The following is a 24,264-nucleotide window of genomic DNA, read 5'->3' as shown; positions in this document are numbered from 1 at the left end:
CTCAGTCAGCGATGACAACGGCTGGGCGAATTTACAGCTCGCACTCCATGTCTCCTCCCCATGCAGCACAGCCTCCATCATGTCTGTTTCCTGTTTGGGCCAAATGGACTCGACCTGGGACAACCCGCCCGCCGGCGTGTCGGTGCCGCTCCATACACTGACGGCAGCAAGCAGATCCTTGCCGCACCGCCGGAGGGATCACGCGTCTCGCTTTCAGGACTAGAGTCAGGGCCCATATATATGTCAAACAGTTCGATGATACTGAACCTCACAACACTCATCCCGAACATGCCAGGAAAATTCAGCGTTGCCATTGTGTGAGTACCCCTATCTTGGATCCGTTGCTCAATATCAGTAGCTGACGTAGAGGGCCCACAGGGGAGCTGGCCTGAGCGGGCTTATGCTTGCTATTGCCCTGCGCAAGTTTGCGCCCGATGTCGATTTCGAGATTTACGAGAGTGCGACGCAGCTCTCGGAAGTGGGCGCGGGGCTGTCCTTGCAGGAACGTCCGTGGTCAATCATGCAGGCCCTGGGACTCGAGTCCGTCCTGAAGGCCATCGCTGGAGGCGGCGAGAAGCAGAGTACGACAGCGACGACCCATGCCTATCCGACGAACTCTAGGATGCTGAGGCACTTTCTTGACAGGCATATCTTTGAGCTACCGCAAGTCAGACCAAGCAGAGGGCATCAGCATCGACGATATAAAACTCATGGGTAAGCCTCGGCGTCCTTGCCTAGATGATAGCTCCGCTGACCCCGTGTCTCCAGAGACGAGCTTCACCTTCCACCGAGCAGCTCTGCAGAAGATTCTCATCGAGCAAGTACAATCAACGCACACCATACACCTGCGGAAACGCCTGGCCTCCTACGCCCAGTCTAAAGATGGACCCATCGAGCTGCGTTTCCAAGACGGCACTACAGCCACTTGCGACCTCCTTCTCGCCGCTGATGGAGTGCGCTCTGCTGTGCGAGCCTCCATGTACTCGCAACTTGCAGATGCGGCATCTACGTCAGGCAAGGCAGACGAAGCTGCCGAGTTGCGAACCTATGTGGAGCCCGTGTTCTCTGGGACTATCATCTACAGGACGATCATCCGGCTAGACGACTTGCCTGAGGAGGCGAAAGCCCAACCTGTCTTCCATAAACAGGGCATGACACTGGTGAGCGAAGTGCTGGGTAACGCTCATACGCGTGCATTGACTGATCTATCATACAGTACTGTGGCAAGAACAAGGTGCGTTTTGTCGTGTGACAAGTCGCTCTCAATAGGTCTGACGCGACTCCGCTGAACTACAGCACCTTGTCACATACCCTATCTACCAGGGACAGAGCAAAGTCCTCAACGTCGCAGCTCCCGTCACCATCGCAGGTCAAGAGGGTACTATACACCCTGGTCCTCACACTGCCTCTGTCAGCAAGGAGGAACTTGCGCAATACTACGCAGGCTGGGAACCCGACGTGCAAGAGCTCATGAAGGTGCGATTATACGCTTTGCAAACGCGCCATGCCGACACGATGTTGAATGACGTCCTTGCCTCAGCACGTCGACGGGGCGTTGAAGTGGGTCGTCAATGTCGTCAAGCCATTGCCCACATTCGTCCACGGCAATGTAGCACTCCTGGGAGATGCGGTGAGCTTCTGGCCTCTCGACTGATAAAAGTGTGCCTACGATGCTTACCGCGTCATGCAGGCACACGCCATGACGCCGCATCAGGGCGCAGGGGCGGGCCAGTGCTTCGAAGTACGTGCTACTGTCAGTTGGATGCCCAGTGATCTCTTTTGACATTTCATCATCCCTCAGGACGCCTTCCTGCTCGCTAAATTCCTAGCCCGCCCCGAGGTTACCAAAGACACCCTGTCCGTCACGCTCAAGGTGTACGATGAGATACGCCGCCCGTTCTCGCAGAAGGTCGCCGCGTTGTCCCGTATGAGCGGGAAGACTGCCCACTTCGACACGCCGGAGTTTGCGGACCTCACGGAGGAACAGAGCGCGTCTGGTACAACATTGTCTCTCGAGCAGCTGCGGGAGAATGTGGCCAAACTCAAGGAGCTGGGCGACTGGCGCCTCAATTCTCAGGTAGGGGAGGACTTGTCAGATGCGTTGCGGAAGCTGGACGCGGCTCTTGGTGCGAGTTAATTGTTTATCGGGACGATTTGATCTTTCGGATGTACTTATATGTTTGACGACTCGTGACCTTCTCTTGGTGGTCAATATATCACTTGCGGAGGTTGACATGCATGTCTGCACTGCGCAGGCGAGCGTAGCCCATATAAACGAAGGAACCGCCCACTGCACTCTGCAGAACACACAGCGCAAGAGAAAGTCTGGTTTCGTTCGGACGGCGTCACGCTCACCTATCTAAAGCGCGTGCATGACCATGAAACGCTCCCACACGGACGCCAACGGATATCAGAACTCAAAAGGTACACTTCCAGATCCGCATGAATTCTAATCAAAGAGCCCATGATCTGTAAGACAGCAGCCGCGCGTTCGTTCAAGGAGCTCATATATATCGGACCTCTCACCTCTTGAACAGCCCGCAATGGCGGAATCCGATATGCCGAAGTTCAGAGTCGCAATTGTGTGAGTGTTCCCAGCCAGCGGCATGATTGTACTCTTACCTGGACTAATAAACCGAACAGAGGGGCAGGACTGACTGGGGTATTCCTCGCGGTCTGTCTGGAGAAATATGCGCCCAACGTCGAGTTCGATATATACGAAGGCGCGTCGCAGATGCTGGAGATCGGGGCGGGTATCGTGATGCAGTCACGGCCGTGGACGATGATGCAGGCTACTGGGCTTGACAAGGACTTGCTGAAGATTGCTGGAGATGGGGAGCGCCCAGGTCCGTACGTTCTCCTCAGCTCTCCAGCCCAATCTTCGCTAATCAGGACACTCACGTTGCAGCGGTGGTGGTTCTATTCCGCAAGTCAGACCAGGTGGATGGATTTCAATTCAGCCAACAGACTGATACAGGTGGGATCCTCCCCCACAGAGCACTCGTCTCCCCTCACAGAGACATCTTCATAGACACTAGCTACCCCTTCCATCGGGGCGAGGTCCACAAAGCTTTCTTAGACCGTCTTCATGCATCAGACCGCATCCACCTCAGGAAACGTTTTGTCTCTTATGTTCAGCCTGCGAATGGAATGGGGCCGATAGAGGTGCGTTTCCAGGACGGGACGACGGCAACATGCGACATCCTCGTTGGTGCCGACGGAGTCCGCTCCGCGGTTCGGGCGTCCATGTACTCGCAACTCGCGCAGGCGGCTGAAGCTGAGGGGAAGCAACAAGAGGCGGATGACCTGAAGCATCATATAAGTCCCGTCTTCTCCGGGGCGACGATATACAGGACCGTGATCAACAAAACCGGGGAGATCGCCGCGCACCCGGCTTTCAATAGATCTGGTTTAGTATTTGTGAGCACAATCCCACTCAGGAAGACTGTGTGGTACTAACCCACTTGACTAGTACTGCGGAAAGGATAAAGTGAGCCGGATGATTTCTAGCGCAACTTGATAGTCACTCACCCACTGTCCGGCAGCATCTCCTGACGTATCCGATTTCGCAAGGCCGTATTCTGAATGTCGCTGCGGTCATTCGCGTCCGAGATCAAGAAGGTGACATCTATCCAGGCCCATGGTCTTCGGTAGTAAACCGAGACGAGTATGCCAACGAGTTCAAGGGATGGGAGCCAGACGTAGGAGAGATCGTGAAGGCAAGTGACAGAGACCTGCAATGAACAAACGTTCTGAGGCCTCCGTTAGCACATGGACAACGCTCAGAAATGGGCTATCAACGTCGTGACGAAACTGCCGACTTATGTGGATGGGCGCGTGGCTCTTTTGGGAGATGCTGTGAGCAGTGCTATACGTATCGGCTGAGGCTTGTACTCACCCGCTCCTTGCAGGCCCATGGGATGGGTCCGCACCAAGGCGCCGGGGCGGGACAAGGATTCGAGGTGAGGGTTTCCGCTGTGCGGTGACGGGGCGCTTTGTAATGAGCTCTCTTCAGGACGGATTCCTCCTTGCACAATTCCTAGGCCGTCCAGAAGTCACCAGGGAAACGATGCAAATAGCGCTCCAGGTCTACGACGAGATACGACGACCCCTCTCGCAGAAGGTCGCTGCGTTCTCTCATATGAGCGGTATGCTTCACCTCTTGCAGGACCCAGAGCGAATTTCGCAGGAAGATGAACCGGAACACGAGCTCACGCTGGAGGAATTGCGCAAGATTGGTGACAAGATAGAACGAGTCAAGGATTGGAGGAGGGTCTCGTCGTTACTGGACGAAAGCAAGGTTTCCATGCAGAGACTGATGGACGCTGTCAGCACTGCTCAAACACGCTGAACCTGATGACGCTCTATCTGCAGCTCGTCACACGCCGGCGTGCTTGGAGGACAGCAGACTCGAGGAGGGTGGTTCACATCGGATGTAGTACCGATACCTATACATCATCCTGGTCGTTGCAGTGAAAACGGAGTATAGATATGATAGAATCCTGAAATCCACGCACTTCACGTACATCTCGAAAGTTCCTGTGTTCGTGCACAAACGAGTAAGTATGGGTGCCATAGTACTCTTCAAGTAACATACAGAGCCTCAACAGGTCGGCTTCCAGCTTAAAGTCGGCAGACTCATAGGCGCCCATTGTAACCGGTGCTTGCTCTTCACCGTCATCGTCGATCGGACACGCTGCTCCTGCTCCCCGCCGAGCTCTCGCTTGTACCAGCGTATGCTTCGATAACCATTTGAACCTCTACTACCATAGAACGGCGGGCATGGCTTCGGTGATGAGCTTATGGTACGTCGCAGCATACACTTCCGTGTTATGATTTCTGACGGGTATAACGCAAACACAGTAACCCTGCGCGCGTTGTTGCGTCATTCGCGAGACGAGTACCATCAACTAGGGCACTATCTCTATCTGCGCGTGAAGCTCCTCCGCACACCCGAGCCCAACCTCAAGTTACATCCACTTTCCCACCAAAGAAGCCTGCATCTACGAAACCTCCTCCTAGCTCCTCCTTCTCGTCGTCGTCGTCGTCGTCGTCGAATTCACCAGATGATGAAGACAAGAAGAAGAAACCCCTTCAAAAACCGCGCAACGAAGCCATCAGACACAGATTCGTCCGCCTCGTCAACCCCGAGACAGGCGCGCTCGACCCTCCCACAGACATCAAAGAGATCCTCGCCCGCGTAGACCGGAAACGCCAATACCTCGAGCTCGTCACGGAAACACCCGAGCCCATCGTGAAGTTCATCAACGTGAAGGACATGTACAACCGCGACAAGGCGAAGCACGTGCAGCAGCAGCTCGGGCGCGCCCCCGAGGAGAAGGAGGTCCAGCTCACCTGGGGCGTCGACGCGGGCGACCTCGCGTACAAGCTGCGCAAGGCGCGCTCGGAACTCAAGGATGGAAATCGCGTCTCTCTCGTGTTTGCGCCCAAGAAGGGGCAGGCGCGACCGACGCCGGAGGAGCAGACGAAGATGGTCGACGAAGCGTTGCGCTTGCTGGAGGATGTGGGGCGCGAGCGGAAGGAGCGCGAAGTGCGGAAGGAGATCGTCGCGTTGTTCTTGGAAGGCCTCCGGGGAAAGCAGGTGCACGAGCTGAAGTGGGCATATACGGGAGATGAGTCGTGGACTGGGCTCAAAGGTGCGCTGAATGCGTTGCGCGGTGGGGGACGCGTCGATGTCGTCTTCTCCCTCCCTCCTCCGCCAAAGGCGGCGAGGAGGGACCCGGCACTCAAGGAGAAGGTGGTTGATCCGGACGTCGTGAAAGAGCGGTTCATCAAAGCAATCCATCAACTAACAGAACTCGGACGGGAGTGGAAGATCAGGGATAGTAGGAAAACATCTGTTGTCGTACACCTAGAGCCTAAAGAGCCGGATACGCCATGAGCATATGCCTCGCAGGCCTCCATATACTATGTAGTGCTTTTAATGCTCACACCACCACCTTACACTATTGACAACCTTTGGGTGAAGTGGAGACGTTGTCCGACAGTATGTTCCAACAGAGTACTGTATATAGGTGCGACAAAGACATGACAACAGCCTGATAGCGAGCGAATGCACAGCGCGAAACGTCAATGGAGTTTGGTCGCAGAACCGTATCCATCATAAATAGACCGTCCCAGCCAGCGTTGAGTCGAGAGCGATTGTACGTCACCGGTCAGAATCGCCGTTGACCTTCGTCCCTTCACCGAGCTTGTCCTCAACGAACCGTTGTATGCCCGGCATGGCCTTGATAATGAGCTTAATCGGCTTTTCTTCCGCTGAGGGCGGGGTAGGAGGAAGGTGAGGAATCGTTCCATACAGCACGGGGAACCACTCACCGATGTGGAAGATCGTGCCGTGCTTCTTCAGCATTTTAGCAGAGTGGAAAATGTTGTGGGTGTTAGGCACGATGACAATGGAGTTCTGCAGACCAAGTCAGATTCAAGTGCAAAGTTGTGAGTAAGAGAGCCGAAGTACATACGTCATAGTACCACTGTCGGAGCTCGACCACATCGCGCGGTGTTGCGGGGACAGTGTGAAGGCCCACGACCTGCACGACTCCGCGAACCATCTTCATGATGCTGCTAGCTGGTGGGGAAGTTCGAATCAGCAAACCAGAAAACCACGTGACTAGGTGGATAACCTACGACGCTGCTGGATGAGGCTCATGACAGGTGCACACCCCGGACCGTGGCCAATCAGTATGACCCTGCGGGCATCCGAAAGCCTGCACAAAGGACATGAAGCACTGCTTTAAGTGATGTTTCTTGGGGAACGTACTGAATGTAGTTATCCCAGAGGTAGACGAGCGCTGCTCCAGCATGATCCTCCGTATGCCTCAGCTGTCAATGATAAGACGGATGATTCTGAAGCTAGCAGATATTCACGTACCTTCTGTTTAGGAGACGGCCTCTCAAGGACATTCACATCGAGCATAGCATATCCCCGACCTTTGGCCCAGGTCATGAGCTGTTTCGTGCAGTCCACCTGAGCCAGGTAGGTCAATGTCTGTCGAACACATGAAGTTTGAGACTAACCAGGTATGAGTGTTCCTCGCGTACGTCGCAGTACATAAGTGAGTTCAGTTCAACGCGGATATTACCCCTTCAGTCGGTGATGAGTATCCAATCCTACGCAGACGACAGTAGCACGTACAGCTCGTGCACGAAGACAACGAGAGTCTCGTTCTGCATGATATCGGAGCTTAAGATCGTTTGTCAGAGATCCACTTGCTCACTGTGTACTTGTGGGGTGACTTACGTGCATGCAACCTGACCTTTGAATCGTTCGACGAGGGCGGGTTGCATGAGCGGTATTTCGACCATGCCGAACTCCTGGAACAAATAATCCTGACGGTAGGCTTTGAGGATTTCTGCGTGTCCAGAAGTGTCAGCGCCAACCCGTCGTTTCGTGTAGAGAGACTAACCGGGTAGAGGGGTCGCGACCGGCTCCATCTCTGCACATTATACATCAGGGCGGAAGTTGCAGAAGTCGATCATCCCTTGTCTTACCTTCAATAGGCTCACACTTCTTGGGATCCAGGTTTTTCCAGTATTTGCTTTGTTCCATTGCAACCGCATAGATAGTCTCCGTAGCCGACTCACAGGCAACGAGAGACTCCATCTGAGGCGGGACTTCACCTAGGATGGTTTGGGCAACTGCCAACGCCGAGTTCGCGATAGCATCTAGGCAGTAGCCACCCTGTCAAGCAAAGGTCTATCAACAAGACGATACCGAAAGAGCGGCTTCAATGAACCTCAAGTGCAACAACGACTTTCCCACCTGCTAGTGAGCAGAGCATATGGGTCATATGAGCATATCCAGCCGGAGAGACGTGACATTCCCCGAGGTCGTCGCCCTCGGCGGCATCAAAACCAGCGGATACTTGTGGGAATGGGAAGTTAGTATCTATCACAACACAGTGATGCACTGCACATACTGATCACAAGTTCAGGAGCAAACTCCATTGCTATAGGCATGACTATCTTCTGGAATGCAAGAAGATAGTCGGCATCACCCATGCCCCTTTCAGGCCAAGGAATGTTGACAGAGCTATAAGTCCGGGTCAGTTCCGAGGCGTTGAGCCGCTAGCAATGATGAGGACGTACAACCCAACACCGGCGTCTTCGCCGGTTGAAGTCATGGCACCAAAGGGTCCGTTGGGATAGAAGTTACCACCCTCGTAACGGTGAAGGGAAATGTACAGCACAGACGGGTCATCGTAGAAGGCTCGCTGAGTTCCGTTACCTGCCTGCCGTGAGCAATCAAGCTAGAACACGTGCTAACTGCTCTTACCGTGGTGAACGTCCCTGTTGACGAATGAGATGAACTACACCGAGCAAGTTACCGCAGCTCATGACGTACCAGTCAAGAATCAGGATCTTCTTGATGGGCGTGCGAAGTTGTACAACCTTGGCGGCAATGGAGACATTGTTGAAGAAACAAAAGCCCATATGTTCGTCTGGCTCGGCATGATGACCAGGAGGCCGAACAATCGCAAATGCCTTCTTTACTTCACCGCGAGCCACAGCGAGGCAGGCCTCAATGACGCCACCGGCGCTGAGCTGGGCTGCGTACGGCGTGGTCGGATGGACGTAAAGCGATAAGTCGTTATAATACGACTCTGAATCCGCGATGTCCTGTTCCGTCAGAACTAAGTCACAAAAAATCAGCCTAGAGCGTACTAAGCAAACCAAAATATTCACCGTGAAGCGCAAGCACCTTGTCCCAGAGAGACGTGCTGTGAACGAGAAGCGCTTCCTCCCGAAGCACCCGTCGAATGGGCAACTGCTTCATCTTTGACAAGCAGTCATGCTCCCTGAGAATGTCAAATATCCTCGAGATTCGCTCTGGCTGTTCGGGATGTCCCCGAGCACAACTGTGGGTCATCATCTTGCTCGAGTACACATACCCAACCTGGTACGCATTCGCGCGCAGAGTGGCGGGTACCGAAGCAGCTCGAGGCTTCGGTCCAGCCGAGGAGCGAGGGGACCGCTTCGAGGGACCCGGCTGTCCGTCGATTTGCATACCATCCTCTGCCGGTGTGGCCCCGCCGTTTGTCTGCATGTTTGGGTTGAAGGAAGGAGCCTTGATCGTGCGTTGTGACCGGTGCAAGCGCCAATCAAGTGTGATCTGTTTATGACCCTTAAGCATCGACTACATCCAAGTAAGAAAATTTGTGACAGGAGTCACGCTCATTGAGATAAGCAAGAAAAACCCTGTGCAAAACCTTCATGAATGCTCACGAGATGCAGGTGAGAATATTCTGGTGTCTTTGAACTAGTCCTGTAAGGAGCGTGGCTAGGTACAGTACTAGTACAGTAGTACATATGCCTTAGGCCGAGGCCTTCCCCCACTCGCATGCACATCCAAGCAAGACTGCTTCTTTTAATCCACGCCCACAAGAATCAGGCAAAACAAGACGAATGTGCGCAAATCGAGGACTGTATTGCCGATGTAGGATATAATATACTTGCACATGGATGGAGACACAGAAAATTGGAAAGCTGTACAATGTAGCAACGAGACATGAGAACCGTGGCGCATGATTACGAGATGTATATACATGGTCGATGTTGAGTAGGAGCAACAGTGAAGTCCGGTACGTACTATAGTCATATTCACAGCGACAGACGAACCTGAACGAGCGGAGTCGTACGCCGAGCACGTCTATAACACACGTCAACCCGTAGCTGTACGTGTGCCGCTCATGCGAACAGCCCCGCGGAGTCAATCCCAGCCTAGGGGGTCATCATCCTTGAGTGATGGTGCCCATTGGTGTGCGGGCGTTGTGGGCGCGCATCCTCCCCGACCTCGCTCCGGCTGTCTTCGGTATATGTTGAGTCAGCGTCAGAATGCAGACTCATCGTCTCCGACCCCGACGAATGAGGAGCGCGGATTGTAGGTTCATCGTCCGTCGAACCATCGAATTCCGTCTCCGTATCGCCGGAGTCTGTTACGGCGTCAGATGTGGAGGATGTGGAGTGCGAGCTCGTCGAACGCCGGTACTCCGAAGTTGGGCGGGAGTGCGAGGGTGGGTAAGCGTGGGGGGTAGCGTGAGAGGATGGATGCGCCCGCGCGTGCAGATGTGCCAAATACCCGTCGAGGGCGGCAAAGTACTTCAAAGGACCAATGGGGGAACGGCGGAAATCGTGTGGGTGTGAGGGAGTAGAGTCCGGAAGGAATGGTACGAGCGATACGCCCGGAGGTATCTGGGACTGTTGCGCGAGCTTGCTCGCGTAAAACTGCACCTCCTCTTGCGAGATCATCAAGGAGAAGTTGTTCAGAAGCAAAAACTGCAACTCAAGCTGATTAAGCTCCGTCAATGGCAGTCCGCCGACCTTCGCTGTCGCGTGAGTTCATGAATTGTGACGGTGGACATGTAGATGCTCACCTTCGCATAGCGCGAATTCGTATAGAAGACATCGCTGAAGAATTTGCTCGCCACCGTCACGCCGGCTATGACCAACCGGTGCACATTGTACATGTCGATCGCGAACACCTTCCCACAGGCCTCCTTTGCGAGCTTCATCATCCGGTCGAAGTAAACGAGCAGCGAGAGGAAGACCTCATTGCTGGCTGGACAGTATTTCTGGATGCGTGTGAGGTACGCCTCCAGGGCGATCGTGGGGACGTTACGAGCATGGAAGGAAAGCGATGAGGCGGTGGCGAGAGCATGACGGGACGCGGTAGTCAACTTCCGCCATATAGGAGGATGAGGCTCGGATGAATTGGAATGCGAGTGGGCAGAAGAGGAGAGAAATGGTTCTGTGTGGTCGCGATCGGTGTTCATGGAGGCAATCTCTGTGAGCGCGGTGGCCAGGAGATGCAACAGCGTGCCAGAGTCGTATGCGTGGATGTCCACGGGGGCAACGGAGGGTCTGATAGAGGGTTCAGGCTCGTTATCCTCCGATTCTGAGCCGGGGGGTGTTGACGGATCGTCGTCACGTCCATCGAACAACCGCGCGGAGACAAACGACGGCGTTCGCTGTGGCGTAGGACGTCGAGAGGTAGAAGGGGCTTCCCGTGGGCCAGAGTGTGATGCAGAATGGCCGCTGTGAGCGCTATGGCTCGAAGAAGATGATGATGAGTATGAGGGGGTCACTTTGCGGAATGGAGGTCGCGTTGAGGAGCTCGGGGTGGGAGGCTGGGTTCTATGTGGGACATCTACTGGTGTATGCATTGGTTGGGGCGCCAGAGCGAGCATGGTCAACGCGTAAGACCTCGAGGATGTCGCTTGCAGCGATGATGACAAGCAGTAAGTCGTTGGTCGTGATGATCGCAAAAAACAAGTCCCACTTCCGCCAACCGCCGCCGTGACTAAACGGTGACAGCAACTGTGTGACTCGGCGTGACTCTTGTCACGGCTGCACTGCCTCGAACGTTTCCTCCAGAATAAGTTCCTCGCCTCGAACGATGTTCGTAGGTTTGTGGCTCTCGAGACACTCTCAGGCTCATCGGACCGCAACATCTAGGACGATCGAATTCATTTCACGTATATCTTGGCGAACTCCACACAAGACCGAGCTGTGGCAGACAAACCTACCGCAGTGCCCTGCGGGACCCCGATAGGAGGAAACGATCAGTAGTGACCTTTCATGGCGGCATGAGTGGTGGAACACATTCATCTAGGTACTGACAAAGCGCGATATTAATTCTACGCCGTCCCAAAATCACACGATCTCCGGTGAAATGTTCCGCACATCAGATGTGCGCGTTCCCTTCCCTGGACTCGGATGCTCAATCCTTCCTCTCCGCATCCCCTGAAGAAGCGTATCCGTGTCATCTTCGTCCTCCGCCAACGCGGTGCCTGATGCCACCATTACATCGGATTGGTCGAGCGACACGGTCACGTCGGGCGCAGTAAGAACCAATTGGTCTTCATCCGCGCTCGGTCTCTTTGCCTGCGGGCGATCACCAGAAAGGTCAGTAATCACGAGGATTCCGTTATGTTTGTGCTTTCGGTGATCTACACCGCAGTTGCGAACATAAGCGCAACACTCACGTTTACAGGACCCTTGCCCAACCCGCGATTGATATCTCCAGGACCATAGAAGCTGTCGAGTCGCTCCTTGAACTCGCCCGCTTTCGACCACCGCGGCACTGTCCACGGAGAGTGTGCACGCCTCTTGCCTTTGTCAACCCCGCCGTGTTGGAGAGCGCGGAGAGCAACATGCAATCGTATGATGTCGCTCTTGTTGCCCTTCGGGGATTGCGCGTACTGCGGGAGGATGCGAATCGCAGAAACGTGCGTATCCAGGGCGTCGTCCACTTCCTTCCCTTCCACGAAGTTCGCATCCCCCATGGTCACGGGCTGCTTCGGTGGACCGAGGCGCGCTGGCGTGTTAGAGTCTACTCTCTGCATGACGCGAGAGGGGGTCTTCTCTCCGTCTTCTTCGGCTTCTACGGGAAACGAAGCTGGATGGACTGCCACACTCGTGCTGTCTCCGTTGTTGCGAGTCGCGGTAGCGTTGCTATGAGCGGGCTGTCCTTTGCTTCCCGGCCCAAGCTTCGAATAGACCAACTTGATAGAAGGGTATGCGGAGGTGTTCGGTGAAGGTTTCATTGGTGGGATACGAATGGTGGTCCTCGATGGCGCATGCTTTGGCCTCTTCGAATGCGGCTTTCCCGACGCATCAGGAGAAGTCTGTGAGGGTTTCCTCTTCGACGGAGTGTGCGAGGCAGCCCCTACAGACGACGGCTTGGGTGGCGGTAACCACAACAAGGGCATGTTATTCGAGAGTTTCGAGAGTGTCGTCGGAGTATCGTCATTGTGGGAGTTGACAACCGCGAAGGGTTTGGTCGGATTGAACGCGCCGCGAGCGGCGACCTTCAGCGGCGACTGCCTAATCCGGGTTGCGTTAGGCCGGGGTCGGCCGTCGCTCGCAGAAGGCTTGTCGTCGGGTTCGGGTGTCGTTGCCTGTGAGTCCGAGAGCAGTCCATCTTCTTCATCCGAAGTAGTCGCGAGCGCGGTCCACGCCGGAGCGTTGGTATCCGCCGAACTTTGGCTGTCCGGCTTTGCGGGGTGGTGAGCGCCGAGCTCGTCCGGTGATGTTATTGGGTTAGGGTTGTCATCGGCGGCTTCGGACGAGCCTGGAGTAGCGGGATAATGGGGGTCTCCGTTGGCAAGAACAGCTACTAGTGGTCGAAGATGAACATGCCGAGGCAGAACTGTGGACACAGCATGAGGAGACAGCAAGAGCAGGTGCAATGCACAGCAAAGACATGCATACTAACCAATTTTAGGGGACTGCTGGCTGGGAGCCTGGGACATGATTGTGACTTGATTGTGCAAGTGAACTTGAATGCTGAAGGCCTGAAAAGTGCATATAGTCAGCTGAAATTGCTCATGCCTATAGGAAGAGAATGTTGGGTGAATCCAACATGCAGAACTGTTGGCTCTAAGCCAGCAATGGCCACATTGGACTCAACCATTGATGAATGCCCTACAGCAGGCAAAGGCACTGATAACAGTACCAGTACAATGACTAGTGTCCGCAAACTCACAGGTTGCATGGTGTATCCACTTGTAATCTCTCTCAGATATGCAGAGAAAAACTACATGTGGGTACACCATTCTAGGCAATGAGATGTAAGACATGCATATAACACGCACCAATCGGCGAAAGGTAGAGCTAGATTGTTGAACAATTTGGAGGCAAAAGTGGAGATGATGGTTCTTTTGTGAGAGACTTGGGTGCCAGCTAATCCATCACTCAGTGCTTAGTAATATTCCCACAATTCAAAATTGCCAAATTGGTCATTTGACCAATTTGGCATGTGTGACTAATCATCCTGGCTCAGGATAATGTCTCAAGCAACATCCTGAACAACTTTGATGACTTGCAAACAACTATGATCATGCAGACAACTGGCCGTTTGCAAAGGACAATCAGGGGGCATCATTTTAAATGATGCCCTTTTGGAGCATTGGTCAATCGTTGGCTACCACCATGACTGCCCAATTCCTTAATATGCCAACTGTTGTGGGAGATGGGTAAGTTTGAGCCAATGGTACTTACTGACCTCCAATCAAAGCACAGATGAAGTGTGAGGTCAAACAACTCTCCACTATCTATCTGACACTTTCACAGAATAGATCGGCAGGCACAGCCTCCTTGTACCATTGACATCAATAGGTACAGCGGTGACGGTGCAACTCACCTGAAGTGCACTTGCAACTTTGAAACAAGTTACAACACCGTGACTCCCACAGCCCACAGCCAGTCCAGCAGACAAATAATGATATGCATTCCAAAACCAAACCAACGCAGCAGCATCACGTAAGGGACCGCTTACAACTCCTCCCGCTTCACCCCGGAAACGTTCAGAGGTAAGCAGAGCGCGGGACTCGTCACCTTGAACGCGTACTCGCACTTCTCCGGCTCGCCGACGGAGAGCACGGCGTTCTCCAGACCGCAACTCATGTCAAGCTAAGAAAGAGGGGGGCAACGATGAGCGACGTGGCCCTCAATGTGAACATAGCAGTTGACCTACCGTGACACTGCGATGAGGGCCGTTCCAGCACTTCGCCCCGTTCTTGTAGTATTGCTTGCTATAGTACGCCGGTGAGCCCTTCTCGACACCTGGAGCGTTGTTCCAGGAAGCGAAGCGACTGCACGGAGGATCAGCGACGTTGACTCGACAGTCCAGAGTGGCGAAACATACCCGAGACTGAAGGTGGATCCGCCCTTCACCGGCTTCTGGCGCGCCTCATCGAACAGGCAGACCTCGTAGATGTAGCTGAGGCGGCCAAATCATCAGTATAAAACGCGGCGAAAACACATATAGCCACGTACTCTCCAACCTCCTTGTCGATGCAAGTACCGTGGAGCTTCTTCCACTCACCCTGGGCACCATACCACTCGGGGTCGAAGAGGCGCGCGAGCTCCTTCTCCGCGTCCTCCTTCTCCTTCTTGGTCAAGCGCAGACTGTGTTCGGCGTCGTTCAACGCCTTCTGTTGCTTTGACGTATCTGATATATTGTGTCAGGATCGAACATAAAACAGCGGACCAACCTACGTACCTGCTGCACGGTCGGAGACACCCTTCGCGAGACCAAGCATCTCGAGCACAGCCACAACTTGGTCACGAATGGCCTCGTACTGAGGTATCAACGCATCAGGAAGGTATGCGGAGAGGTTGAACACTATTCTGACTGTTAGTATGGTCAGTCCAAATTAAGTACTAGATAGACTTACGAATGGAGGTGGGGGATGCAGGAGCGCCGACGTGCTTGTCGTGTTCGACGAGTAGCGCTTCGTAGTCGGTATTGAGGAGATCGTCGAGTTGGTGTTCGAGTTGCATCGCCGTCCACATGCCTTCCTCGACCGCCTCCTCTTCTTCCTCTGTCGTGACATCGTCGGAACCCAGTTCCTCCTCGTTCTCATTCTCGCCGTCCTTCCCGACGTCGTTGATGTGAGGGAGACCCGCGAGCTGCTCCCAGCCACGGACGGCTTCGAGAACCGCCATGTCCTGGTAGTTGGGGTTGTAGCCGGTGCGGAGGTTATCGAGGATGTCACCCAGCGCCTTCTCGCGCTCGAGGTGTTCCATATGCTCACGCTGCAGGGACTTCAGGGCCGTAACATGTGTCATGAGCGACTGGTAGAGGGCTACACAGGATCTCAGCCTTCGCACGAGCGAACCAGAATGCAAACAGATACATACGCGATTGCTTCCTCTCCTCCAATGCTGCCGCGGAGAGGGACTCTGTCCTCTCCACAAGGTCTAACATGATGGAATATTGTCAGGCAAGATACAAATGCATGTACCCTTGCATACATACCTCTAAGGCGCGCAACCTCCTTCTCGCGAGTTGCAATCTCCTGCTCAGTCTGCGCGATCTCGTCCTCAAGGCGCTTCTTCTCCTTCTGCGCAAACGCGACATACGTCGAGCGAATCTTCGAGCCCTGTGAGAGTCTCAGCATACAATGTCCTGATGGAATTGACCTGGATGGAAGAGCTTACCGTTTTGCGCAACTTCTCCTCTGCCTTCACACGCTCCCGGTACGCCTCTCCGACCTCCTTGCATACGTTGGGGCAGACACCCGGGGCCTCATCCGAACCGTCGCAACATTCAGGTTCTGTCCAGCATGAGACCTACACAAGCTCTGGTAATTGAGAGCGCCACGTACCACAAAGTCCGTCTCCCACTCTAGAGCTGGGTATCAGGGAACCGATGTGTCCCTCGTTAACACAGTAGAACGAGGAGTTCGGGCACGCGCCCGTTCCTATAGAGCAGCGGTATAAGTCCACGCAATCACGCGCATTGTAGCACAGCATACCAGGCTCGTCGCTCCCGTCAGGACAATCACAGTAGTCATCGTTGACCGCGGTCCAATCAATAGACTTCGAGCCGTCCAGACATTGCCATGTTTCCGCTGAGCCCTTCTTAGTCGGAACGTATCGCGCAGCTAGTTCCGGAGAGACACCTTTGAGGTGACCTTTGCTGGCAAGGACGTGTAATGGCAGAAGCAGCAGTAGCCAGGGGTTCATTGAGAGCCGGTGGTGGACTTGGTGTGGTAGAGGCTACGTGGAAGCGCGTTCACCCAGCACCAGCGTCATAGTCACGTGATTGACATCGCGAACCCACGAGTACCGTGAGATTTGGATGCAAAGGTGGTAGATGCCCTGACATTTTCGTTGCATCCTGACTCTGAAGATAACTGGGATGGGGGTCGTTGGAACTCAATGCCCTAGCTAGAACACTTTACCCGAAGTTGTCGACTCTCGAGGTTTGGGAGGCGGAAGCGCCGAGGAGACGCTCATCCATTCGGTCCCCGCTCGGCAACCTCCGGCTGCCACAGTGGGATTTGCTTGAGTGCCCGTCAACGCCATCGACAACACCGCCGACCAGCAAGACTGTGAGTATGCCCCTCCGTATCGCTGTGGACGTCTCTGGAAGCCTCTCTGGATGCTGTGGGTCTGATCCAGCGCGAAACAACGGTCGAAAATGGACAACTTCAGGCTGGATGGAACCGACGGCATCTGGATGCACCTCCCTTGACTTCCCTGCTCCTCTACCTGTCTCTCTGGACTTTCCGCTTACGCTCGTCTTCTCTCTGCAGAATAAACCATGGGTAGGGTAATCCGGGCACAAAGGCGGTCGCACGCTATCGTACGTATCACATTATATGCCTGTCTTCATTCCACTGAGCATACTGGTCCGGCCGTATAGTTCAAATCCCACACCCACCACAACAAGGCCCCTGCCCAGCTCCGCCCCCTCGACTTTGCGGAGCGCAATGGCTACGTCAAGGGTATTGTGAAGGAGATTATCCACGACGCTGGCCGGTGCGTATTCGCAAATCTTCAATTCTTGGCGGAGTCATGCTGAGCGCCGTACAGTGGTGCTCCTCTTGCCCGTGTCGTCTTCCGCGACCCCTACCGCTACAAGCTCCGCAAGGAGACTTTCGTCGCAACGGAGGGTCTCCACACCGGTGCCTTCGTTTACTGCGGCAAGAAGGCCCAGCTTGCGGTCGGCAACGTCCTCCCCGTCTCTCAACTTCCTGAGGGTACGATTGTCTGCAACGTCGAGGAGAAGGCCGGTGACCGCGGCGCGCTCGCTCGCACGTCTGGCAACTACGCGACTGTCATCGGCCACTCGCCCGACGACAACAAGACGCGTATCCGTCTTCCTTCTGGCGCGAAGAAGACGGTCTCCGGCAGCTGTCGCGCTACTGTTGGCATTGTTGCGGGTGGTGGTCGTATCGACAAGCCCCTGCTCAAGGCCGGCCGTGCGTTCCACAAGTACAAGGCCAAGCGCTACAAGTACGTCCACTAGTTTCATCCTGCTCATAATATTGGTACTGACTCCATGGTGTAGCTGGCCCCGTACTCGTGGTGTTGCTATGAACCCCGTGGATCACCCTCACGGTGGTGGTAACCACCAGCATATCGGTAAGGCTTCGACGATCGCCCGGTCTGCCGTCCCCGGTCAGAAAGTCGGTCTTATTGCTGCGCGTCGGGTATGTGTTTCTGTAAGTCTTCAATGGGGTTCTGCTCTGATATGTCTACGTTCTCTAGACTGGTCTCCTGCGTGGTACGGTCAAGGTCAAGGAGGTTTAGGTGGCTTGACGTTGGGATCCGCGCGTTGTTGTTTGTATGCTGCTCTACCTCACTTGCACGATGTTACAAAAGCTATGTATGCAGTCCATTGCATATGCATCATGACCACATGCCTTTGAGCACGATGATTGACAAGTTCAATCGTATGAGCGAGACGTTTTCTGAGATCTGAGAGACGTAGATGTACGATGTATCGAGACATAGTCTACATAGGGTTCGCAACAATTTTGGCTTCGTTGTCAATTACCCCATACCTACCCCGTATGGACGCCACGTGTGGGGTATTGATGACGTCTGGGACGCTGCCCAGCGGGATTCGGGCCGGAATGTATTTTGCCCTGTACCAGACGAGGTCAGTTCACCCCACCACGTCTCCTCGCACGATATCCCCTTGAAAACTTACCACCACCATGTCCCAGGGCCCCTACTACATCGGCGTCGACGTCGGCACTGGCTCCGTGCGTGCTGGACTCGTCAAGCCCGATGGCACCATCGTCGCCTCCTTCACCGAGGAGACCACCACCTGGCGCGATCCGGAGAATCATCGCATCTTCGAGCAATCGACAAACAATATCTGGGACGGGATGTGCAAGTGCATCAAGGCCTGCCTTAAGGAGGCCAAGGTCTCACCATCGGAGGTCAAGGGACTCGGCTTCGACGCGACGTGCTCGCTCGCGGTCTCCGATATGAACGGGCAGCCGGTCGTCGTGACTAAGGGCGAGCAGCTTGGACAGAACGGTGATCGCAACATCATCTTGTGGGCAGACCATCGCGCTGAGAAGGAGGCGGAGCTCATCAACAGCACTGGCTCGGTCGTGCTGGACTACGTTGGCGGAACCATGAGCGTATGTGCCCTCACCTCGTGGCTTGAATCCGTATTCATATGATGCGTGCTTGTGTAGCTGGAAATGGAGATCCCAAAGACTCTCTGGCTTAAGAACCACATGAAACCCGAGCTGTTCAAGCGCTGCCAGTTCTTCGACCTTCCCGACTTCCTCACGTATCGCGCGACCGGTTACAACCGCCGCTCCTGCTGTTCAGTCGCGTGCAAGTGCTCATATGTGCCAACCAAGAACGGATGGCAGCCTGATTTCTTCCAGAAGATCGGTCTCGGCGAATTCGTGGAGAACAAGTTTGCCCAGCTCGGTCAGGAGGAAGTCCTTACCGCAGGTATGCCCATCGGTAACGGCCTCTCCAAGCAGGCCGCGCAGGAGACCGGCTTGCTTGAGGGTACTCCTGTCGGAAGCGGTGTCATCGATGCGTGAGTTCCTATGCGGCCCCGATGCGGGATACGTTCATGGACATGACGCAGGTATGCTGGCTGGCTTGGAACTGTCGCCGCGAAGTACAAGGTGAACGGCAAGCTCGCAGACGAAGTCCCTTCGCTCGATGAGTCCAGACACAGGCTAGCAGCTGTTGCCGGAACGAGCACCTGCCACATTGTGGCGGTATGTATCTCATGTCGCCTAAGAGTTGACGACATTCATGATTCTTGCAGAGCCCTGAGGGCGTTTTCGTAAATGGCGTCTGGGGCCCGTACAAGGACGTTGTGTTCCCTGGATGGTGGATGAATGAAGGCGGCCAGTCGTCCACTGGGCAGGTGCGTCTGCCACTTGTCAGCAAGCATGCGTTCGGGGCTGAGACGGAATCAGCTCATCGACTTCATGATTACGACACATCCAGCATATGCCATACTCAAGGAGCTCGCACAGGAGCGCAAGACTGACATCCACCGAGGTAAGCGGCGACACTGTGGCGAGTGTGTTCAAGAGCTGTTAACGCGTTGCCACAGTCCTCGCGGACGAGCTTGAGAGGTTGCGGAAAGAGCAGAACGTAGAAAGCCTGACAGAACTTACCAAAGACCTCCACTTCTACCCTGACTTGCACGGTGAGCGTCACCGCTCTCAGCATCATCATTGTTGTCGATATTGAAACGAACATCCGATCAGGAAACCGGTCTCCTCTCGCGGATCCCCGTATGACGGGATCAATTGTCGGCTTGCACCTCGTACGCCCCTGCGCTCTCCTTGTCACTTTCATACTAATCTCTGAATGATGCGTCAGGACTCGACTCTTCACGACCTCGCGCGCAAGTTCAACGTCACTCTGGAAGCGATCGCTCTCCAGACCCGTCACATCGTCGACCAGATGAACGCCAAGGGTCACTCCATCCGATCCATCTACATGTCTGGTGGCCAGGCGAAGAACGCGCCGCTCATGCAGCTGTTCGCCAACACGTGCAACATGCCTGTCGTGCTCCCACAGAGCAGCGGTGCTGCCGTGGTGTTGGGAGCAGCCATGCTCGGTCGCTTTGCGGCAGAGTCTCACGCCAACACGACGAAGCTTGCGACGGAGCACCGCGGCAACGCCCTTTGGGACATCATGGTGAGCACTGCTCTGTCTCAGATCTCACTGAATGGAGTGACGGCCACGTCTTGGGCTCGTTACTCGATGCTCAGTGGGCGTATCCTGACACGGGATGATATTGTGCTGATCATTCCTTATGTGTTGTGATGTAGGTCGAGATGACACCTCCCGGGACGATGGTTGTTCCTGCCGCGAGCGCGAGGGAGAAGAAGCTGCTCGAGGCGAAGTACAAGAGATTCCTTGAATCGATCGATATCCAGCGCAGGTGGCGCAAGGAGATGGAGGAGGCCTCCCAGTAAGAGGCGCGGCGAAGGATCAAACTGACTGATTGGACGATTAGATATAGAAGCAGTGTAGCAATATATGTTCGAATATACCTCATGAACGTTGCAAGTCGCCTTGTCCTGGATCCACACGAAGTCACGCGGGTTGTTGACTCAAAGAGATGCCACCGAGACAAGGCATCTCGGAAGCGCGTTTAAATTCGATCCCAATCCAAAGCCAGGAGACTGATTAGTGAGCAAGACGACTACGCCTACACTATCTTTACAACCGCAGGCAAACACAGACTGAGAGCGCGGACCGTGCAACATGGCGGACTGCCACTGCTGCCAGTCGGCTCGTACAAACAAGTACAGTACATCCGAGGTGAGGCGAGGGAACCAAAGGACCGTTTGGTAAGGATCCGGACCGCAGGCAGGAGCCAGGACGCGGAACGACCCATACCGGTACAAGTACAAGTGCATGCACAACATGAGACTCGAGAGGAGGGAGGAACGGAGACACTGAGGGGAACCGCAGTCCGTGTGGCGAGGGTACGTGCTCGATGCCATGATGGCACCGATTCCCACATCCCACACCAGACACACCCTAGGCTTGTCCGTGAGCTACTGCAACGCCGGAGGCGTGCAGCGACTCTACAATAGACGATGAGAGCGAGACTCGACGAGGTCGCGGCTGGGTGCTCAGCCCTGACTGTTCAGCTTATGAACAGCCCAAACGTGCCCCAAGTCGTGTTCCCAGAAAGACTCGCGGACCGCCACGCCTGCATCTGGTGCCACGGCTGCGTCCCAGACGGTAGGCCATAGTGGCACTGGCTCTGCTGCACTGGCATGTTGGAAGGCGACGGTGGGACGAACTGCGGCGTGCCGGAGGGATAGATGACCGTGCCGTGGTCCGCGGCGTAGAACCGAATCCGTGCCTCCATCTCCGCGCCCGCGACGCTCGGCTTCTGCTGCAGGACCTGGCCGAGGTTGGCGTCGGTCTGCTGGCATGCCGCAGCATCCTCACTGTCAGCGTGGGCGTCCGTGCCGACCGAAGCAGAAGCAGAAGCAGGAGCAGGAGCGCGGGCCGCGGCTGGCTGAGCGTCGCCGTGCCGCGCTACGTCTGGGGGCGTGATGACTTCGGGAGAGTCCTCCGACGAGAAGTACTCGTCATCCGAAGAGAACATGTCGAACTCGTCGTCGGACATCGACATCGGGGAGGAGAGCGGCGAGTCGGAATCGGGGTACATGAGGTCAGGGAGGATTACGGCAGAGTCATCCTTCAGGGCGGGTTCGAGCACAATTTCAGTCTCGTGCTCGGGAAGGATGATGCGGGGCTCCTCGGGCTTGCGCGGCGGGAAGATGGAGGCGCGCTTGCTGCGAGCGTAATAGGTGTTGTGCCGGCTCACGTATTGCATGAGCGGCACGTAGTGCTCGAGATATGCCCCCGGAGAGGCCCAGCATCGGTGGTCGATGAGTCGGAGGAAGTGTCGCTCCATCACATCGATGTCCTCCCGAGTGAAGTGAGACGCCGCCATCCACTTGGTGTAGTGGTGGCGCTCGTCGTATGTCCACTGCATAACACGAGTCGAGGTCAACTACAGATGCGGTGAAGAGCCGAAGAAGGAAAACAGACCTTGAACGCAGTCTTGAACGCCCCAACAGCAAGACGCTCGCAGATGAACTCGTCTCCGTAGGTCCATAACTCGTCAATGCGTACACGGTCCAAGTAGACGATGGCGGTAAGGACGACCTGCATGTTGAGCTCTGCACTGGCGATCATGCTATGCACGAAGTACATCAGGCTGTAGGTCTTCAGCTCAAATGCAACCTTATACGGCTGTGCGATGGTGGCCCGCGCCACAGCCATAGTAAGCTTGTCGACGAAGTAATCTGGGATTCGTGAGTAAAACACAGAGCGACTGCGTAGAAGCACAGAAGACATACCAACAACTGCTTCTGACATCCGGATGTTGAGCATTTGCATGAGCCTGGGGTCGGTGGACACGGAGGACATCATGTTTGTGGCCGTGGCGGAGAGTCGACAGGCGAGAGGAGCAGTGGCAGCGGTAGTGGGGCTCGGGCACTCGAGGTCAAGCCAAAGCGACGGGCGGTTTATATGGGATAGGATAACGAGATATCTGCGGCGGATAGCTGGCTGCAGACAGACTGCGACTGCGGAGGCGAGAAGAAGGGGACGAAAGAGGCGGGCGGATGGTCATGCTGCGGCAAGCGCAGGCCACTCTTATACATGCAGCAAGGTCAAAGCGACCTTGCCGAGGAGCAGACATGTCCTGCCAAAGCGGTCGCGAAGGCCTACAACGGCCCAAATAACGCGTGTTGTCTGTCCCAGCGTTGATGGAGGGTTGGTGAAAGCTGTGAACAACGGGCGCTGGGGCGTCTCGGCGGCACAAAGCGTCAGTGGCGAGGCCGGTCGACATGGTGCATTCCACGGTAAAGGCAGCAATGATGGCCTATTATCTATTGGTGATATCCCTGGATAAGAGTGCTTTGGTCTGGAGAAGCACCCTGAAGACCGCGTGTTGGGTGGCACACGCACGCGTCCGGTGGATGCGGTGCGGCACTTTCCTTACTGGGACACGAATAAAAGTCAGCAGAGCAGTAGACAGGTACGTGCGGACTCAGGACAGTGCGAATGCGTCGCTATGCTCAAGTAGGCTGTGTAGTCTTGTGGGTGCGAATCGTCTCAGGAACGTCGGTCTTCACTCAGGGGCAGGCGAACAGACGGGCTGGGGCATGTCATGGCATGTTTTGTGGTAGATGATACATATGCGTGCATGCAACGATAGTGAAAGCGAAACCCGACCGAAACAGCAGCTGCCTACTCTGCGCCGCCGCCACCCGTTGACCGTGCTGGTGGAAAGAGGGAGAGGCACATTGAGCGAATCGCCCATGTAGATGAAGGAGGCTACGCACTGTAGATCAACTGGCCGCTGTGGTGTACGATCCTCTTGATCTGGCCCTCCTTCTCCAAGTGCCTGATAGCTACCCGCGCCAAGCTCCCGTTGATTTTCAGCCTCTCGATGAGGATGGACTGGCTGATGAAGCGGAAGGTGGGGACCTCCTTCAGGATACGGTCGTAGGTCGGCTTGTCGAGGACGACGGCGTGCTGCGCCTTGTCCTTGACCTTGCCCTTGGACCACTTCTTCTTCTTTGCGGCCTTGCCGCCGCTGGAGGACGTGGGTGCTGCCTTAGCCTTGGCCTGGAGAAACGAGTCGGCAAGTCAGTGTCCGTTCGTGTCATCCGGATCGGAGAGCAGCCATCCATGCACAACACCCATCCCAACGTCCTTTTCATCGTCTCCAACGTCTTTGGGGCATGGACGGCTGCCTGTCCACGAGGTTTCAGACTGGCGGGGACACTCACCATTGTCTTGACGGCCGTTCGATGCTGGGTCCTGCTGTTGCGACGGCCTCTCTGCTAAGACGAGCGAACGGTTGATGCCGGTCGGAGCTTCAATTGTAGACGCTCTTCCGGGCGCCTCGGAGTTCGATGCAGTCGTCTCAACGTCCTCTTACCCGCTCTGTCACTAAGTAACTGCTGTATG

The 24,264-nt window shown here is 55.2% G+C and overlaps 11 protein-coding genes across 11 annotated transcripts; 5 read left to right on the top strand and 6 right to left on the bottom strand.

The window, feature by feature from the left end:
* Nucleotides 1–288: 288 nt before the first annotated feature.
* On the top strand, nucleotides 289–2,137 carry L226DRAFT_571465 (FAD/NAD(P)-binding domain-containing protein; the record flags this gene model as incomplete). The annotated part of the gene is made up of 9 exons (XM_067684560.1): nucleotides 289–317; nucleotides 379–581; nucleotides 646–714; nucleotides 769–1,160; nucleotides 1,217–1,234; nucleotides 1,297–1,476; nucleotides 1,541–1,630; nucleotides 1,691–1,741; nucleotides 1,802–2,137. The coding sequence occupies 9 exons, from the start codon at nucleotides 289–291 to the stop codon at nucleotides 2,135–2,137; spliced, it is 1,368 nt and encodes a 455-aa protein (XP_067535163.1).
* Nucleotides 2,138–2,543: 406 nt separating this feature from the next.
* Nucleotides 2,544–4,526, top strand: L226DRAFT_553212 (FAD/NAD(P)-binding domain-containing protein; the record flags this gene model as incomplete). The annotated part of the gene is made up of 9 exons (XM_067682913.1): nucleotides 2,544–2,584; nucleotides 2,644–2,846; nucleotides 2,909–2,977; nucleotides 3,032–3,420; nucleotides 3,473–3,490; nucleotides 3,546–3,719; nucleotides 3,769–3,858; nucleotides 3,912–3,962; nucleotides 4,016–4,526. 9 exons carry the CDS (start codon nucleotides 2,544–2,546, stop codon nucleotides 4,349–4,351), a joined length of 1,371 nt encoding a protein of 456 aa, XP_067535162.1. The 3' UTR covers nucleotides 4,352–4,526.
* A 148-nt stretch (nucleotides 4,527–4,674) lies between these two features.
* On the top strand, nucleotides 4,675–6,062 carry L226DRAFT_613415 (uncharacterized protein). Its single transcript, XM_067686508.1, has 2 exons — nucleotides 4,675–4,805; nucleotides 4,864–6,062. Exons 1-2 carry the CDS (start codon nucleotides 4,783–4,785, stop codon nucleotides 5,900–5,902), a joined length of 1,062 nt encoding a protein of 353 aa, XP_067535161.1. The 5' UTR covers nucleotides 4,675–4,782; the 3' UTR covers nucleotides 5,903–6,062.
* Nucleotides 5,913–9,059, bottom strand: L226DRAFT_487373 (histone deacetylase complex protein). Its single transcript, XM_067677193.1, has 17 exons — nucleotides 8,707–9,059; nucleotides 8,362–8,654; nucleotides 8,297–8,306; nucleotides 8,110–8,248; nucleotides 7,941–8,053; nucleotides 7,758–7,885; nucleotides 7,513–7,702; nucleotides 7,428–7,457; nucleotides 7,262–7,373; nucleotides 7,157–7,204; nucleotides 7,039–7,105; nucleotides 6,893–6,988; nucleotides 6,782–6,843; nucleotides 6,649–6,728; nucleotides 6,483–6,589; nucleotides 6,340–6,424; nucleotides 5,913–6,279 (listed from the first exon to the last, which is right to left on the bottom strand). Exons 1-17 carry the CDS (start codon nucleotides 9,026–9,028, stop codon nucleotides 6,170–6,172), a joined length of 1,992 nt encoding a protein of 663 aa, XP_067535160.1. The 5' UTR covers nucleotides 9,029–9,059; the 3' UTR covers nucleotides 5,913–6,169.
* Nucleotides 9,060–9,428: 369 nt separating this feature from the next.
* L226DRAFT_509008 (cyclin-domain-containing protein) lies at nucleotides 9,429–11,293 on the bottom strand. The gene is made up of 2 exons (XM_067678199.1): nucleotides 10,395–11,293; nucleotides 9,429–10,341 (listed from the first exon to the last, which is right to left on the bottom strand). The coding sequence occupies exons 1-2, from the start codon at nucleotides 11,205–11,207 to the stop codon at nucleotides 9,742–9,744; spliced, it is 1,413 nt and encodes a 470-aa protein (XP_067535159.1). The 5' UTR covers nucleotides 11,208–11,293; the 3' UTR covers nucleotides 9,429–9,741.
* Nucleotides 11,294–11,918: 625 nt separating this feature from the next.
* Nucleotides 11,919–13,683, bottom strand: L226DRAFT_78329 (uncharacterized protein). The gene is made up of 3 exons (XM_067687241.1): nucleotides 13,617–13,683; nucleotides 13,238–13,316; nucleotides 11,919–13,171 (listed from the first exon to the last, which is right to left on the bottom strand). Exons 2-3 carry the CDS (start codon nucleotides 13,272–13,274, stop codon nucleotides 11,970–11,972), a joined length of 1,239 nt encoding a protein of 412 aa, XP_067535158.1. The 5' UTR covers nucleotides 13,275–13,316; nucleotides 13,617–13,683; the 3' UTR covers nucleotides 11,919–11,969.
* Nucleotides 13,684–14,228: 545 nt separating this feature from the next.
* L226DRAFT_487367 (endoplasmic reticulum protein) lies at nucleotides 14,229–16,513 on the bottom strand. The gene is made up of 11 exons (XM_067677192.1): nucleotides 16,284–16,513; nucleotides 16,134–16,229; nucleotides 15,967–16,082; nucleotides 15,785–15,908; nucleotides 15,667–15,726; nucleotides 15,201–15,611; nucleotides 15,026–15,148; nucleotides 14,800–14,974; nucleotides 14,669–14,743; nucleotides 14,498–14,615; nucleotides 14,229–14,433 (listed from the first exon to the last, which is right to left on the bottom strand). The coding sequence occupies exons 1-11, from the start codon at nucleotides 16,492–16,494 to the stop codon at nucleotides 14,296–14,298; spliced, it is 1,647 nt and encodes a 548-aa protein (XP_067535157.1). The 5' UTR covers nucleotides 16,495–16,513; the 3' UTR covers nucleotides 14,229–14,295.
* Nucleotides 16,514–17,065: 552 nt separating this feature from the next.
* On the top strand, nucleotides 17,066–18,179 carry L226DRAFT_535460 (60S ribosomal protein uL2). The gene is made up of 5 exons (XM_067680912.1): nucleotides 17,066–17,116; nucleotides 17,177–17,292; nucleotides 17,347–17,769; nucleotides 17,825–17,966; nucleotides 18,025–18,179. Exons 1-5 carry the CDS (start codon nucleotides 17,075–17,077, stop codon nucleotides 18,064–18,066), a joined length of 765 nt encoding a protein of 254 aa, XP_067535156.1. The 5' UTR covers nucleotides 17,066–17,074; the 3' UTR covers nucleotides 18,067–18,179.
* Nucleotides 18,180–18,437: 258 nt separating this feature from the next.
* Nucleotides 18,438–20,832, top strand: L226DRAFT_535459 (Pentulose kinase). The gene is made up of 9 exons (XM_067680911.1): nucleotides 18,438–18,911; nucleotides 18,969–19,327; nucleotides 19,379–19,514; nucleotides 19,565–19,666; nucleotides 19,719–19,803; nucleotides 19,859–19,954; nucleotides 20,016–20,074; nucleotides 20,131–20,451; nucleotides 20,586–20,832. Exons 1-9 carry the CDS (start codon nucleotides 18,477–18,479, stop codon nucleotides 20,730–20,732), a joined length of 1,740 nt encoding a protein of 579 aa, XP_067535155.1. The 5' UTR covers nucleotides 18,438–18,476; the 3' UTR covers nucleotides 20,733–20,832.
* Nucleotides 20,833–21,412: 580 nt separating this feature from the next.
* L226DRAFT_571456 (uncharacterized protein) lies at nucleotides 21,413–22,713 on the bottom strand (the record flags this gene model as incomplete). The annotated part of the gene is made up of 3 exons (XM_067684559.1): nucleotides 21,413–22,270; nucleotides 22,333–22,589; nucleotides 22,644–22,713. 3 exons carry the CDS (start codon nucleotides 22,711–22,713, stop codon nucleotides 21,413–21,415), a joined length of 1,185 nt encoding a protein of 394 aa, XP_067535154.1.
* A 784-nt stretch (nucleotides 22,714–23,497) lies between these two features.
* On the bottom strand, nucleotides 23,498–23,997 carry L226DRAFT_613407 (40S ribosomal protein eS25; the record flags this gene model as incomplete). The annotated part of the gene is made up of 3 exons (XM_067686507.1): nucleotides 23,498–23,570; nucleotides 23,634–23,919; nucleotides 23,992–23,997. The coding sequence occupies 3 exons, from the start codon at nucleotides 23,995–23,997 to the stop codon at nucleotides 23,539–23,541; spliced, it is 324 nt and encodes a 107-aa protein (XP_067535153.1). The 3' UTR covers nucleotides 23,498–23,538.
* Nucleotides 23,998–24,264: the final 267 nt, after the last annotated feature.

The sequence above is a fragment of the Lentinus tigrinus genome (genome assembly GCF_003813185.1).
Source record: "Lentinus tigrinus ALCF2SS1-7 unplaced genomic scaffold L226scaffold_13, whole genome shotgun sequence".
Classification (NCBI taxonomy): domain Eukaryota; kingdom Fungi; phylum Basidiomycota; class Agaricomycetes; order Polyporales; family Polyporaceae; genus Lentinus; species Lentinus tigrinus.
The sequence above is the reverse complement of the archived record's forward strand: the minus strand, read 5'-3'. Positions and strand labels throughout refer to the sequence as shown.

What these genes read in the sequence shown, in the direction of transcription:
- L226DRAFT_487367 (XM_067677192.1), bottom strand. Translation starts at nt 16,494, where the DNA reads ATGAACCCCTGGCTACTGCTGCTTCTGCCATTACACGTCCTTGCCAGC. An exon ending in GGAGGAGAGGAAGCAATCGC is followed by an intron (nt 15,612 to 15,666) that starts GTATGTATCTGT and finishes GATCCTGTGTAG; the next exon opens with CCCTCTACCAGTCGCTCATG. An exon ending in TGTCTCCGACCGTGCAGCAG is followed by an intron (nt 14,975 to 15,025) that starts GTACGTAGGTTG and finishes ACAATATATCAG; the next exon opens with ATACGTCAAAGCAACAGAAG.
- L226DRAFT_509008 (XM_067678199.1), bottom strand. Translation starts at nt 11,207, where the DNA reads ATGCTCGCTCTGGCGCCCCAACCAATGCATACACCAGTAGATGTCCCA. An exon ending in CGAATTCGCGCTATGCGAAG is followed by an intron (nt 10,342 to 10,394) that starts GTGAGCATCTAC and finishes GCGACAGCGAAG; the next exon opens with GTCGGCGGACTGCCATTGAC.
- L226DRAFT_487373 (XM_067677193.1), bottom strand. Translation starts at nt 9,028, where the DNA reads ATGCAAATCGACGGACAGCCGGGTCCCTCGAAGCGGTCCCCTCGCTCC. An exon ending in GAAGACGCCGGTGTTGGGTT is followed by an intron (nt 8,054 to 8,109) that starts GTACGTCCTCAT and finishes CCGGACTTATAG; the next exon opens with CTCTGTCAACATTCCTTGGC. An exon ending in GAGCCTCATCCAGCAGCGTC is followed by an intron (nt 6,590 to 6,648) that starts GTAGGTTATCCA and finishes CTTCCCCACCAG; the next exon opens with CTAGCAGCATCATGAAGATG.
- L226DRAFT_613415 (XM_067686508.1), top strand. Translation starts at nt 4,783, where the DNA reads ATGGCTTCGGTGATGAGCTTATG. An exon ending in GCTTCGGTGATGAGCTTATG is followed by an intron (nt 4,806 to 4,863) that starts GTACGTCGCAGC and finishes ACGCAAACACAG; the next exon opens with TAACCCTGCGCGCGTTGTTG.
- L226DRAFT_535460 (XM_067680912.1), top strand. Translation starts at nt 17,075, where the DNA reads ATGGGTAGGGTAATCCGGGCACAAAGGCGGTCGCACGCTATC. An exon ending in AAAGGCGGTCGCACGCTATC is followed by an intron (nt 17,117 to 17,176) that starts GTACGTATCACA and finishes CCGGCCGTATAG; the next exon opens with TTCAAATCCCACACCCACCA. An exon ending in TACAAGGCCAAGCGCTACAA is followed by an intron (nt 17,770 to 17,824) that starts GTACGTCCACTA and finishes TCCATGGTGTAG; the next exon opens with CTGGCCCCGTACTCGTGGTG.
- L226DRAFT_535459 (XM_067680911.1), top strand. Translation starts at nt 18,477, where the DNA reads ATGTCCCAGGGCCCCTACTACATCGGCGTCGACGTCGGCACTGGCTCC. An exon ending in GGAAGCGGTGTCATCGATGC is followed by an intron (nt 19,328 to 19,378) that starts GTGAGTTCCTAT and finishes GACATGACGCAG; the next exon opens with GTATGCTGGCTGGCTTGGAA. An exon ending in GCACCTGCCACATTGTGGCG is followed by an intron (nt 19,515 to 19,564) that starts GTATGTATCTCA and finishes TGATTCTTGCAG; the next exon opens with AGCCCTGAGGGCGTTTTCGT.
- L226DRAFT_78329 (XM_067687241.1), bottom strand. Translation starts at nt 13,274, where the DNA reads ATGTCCCAGGCTCCCAGCCAGCAGTCCCCTAAAATTG. An exon ending in CCAGCAGTCCCCTAAAATTG is followed by an intron (nt 13,172 to 13,237) that starts GTTAGTATGCAT and finishes CTGTGTCCACAG; the next exon opens with TTCTGCCTCGGCATGTTCAT.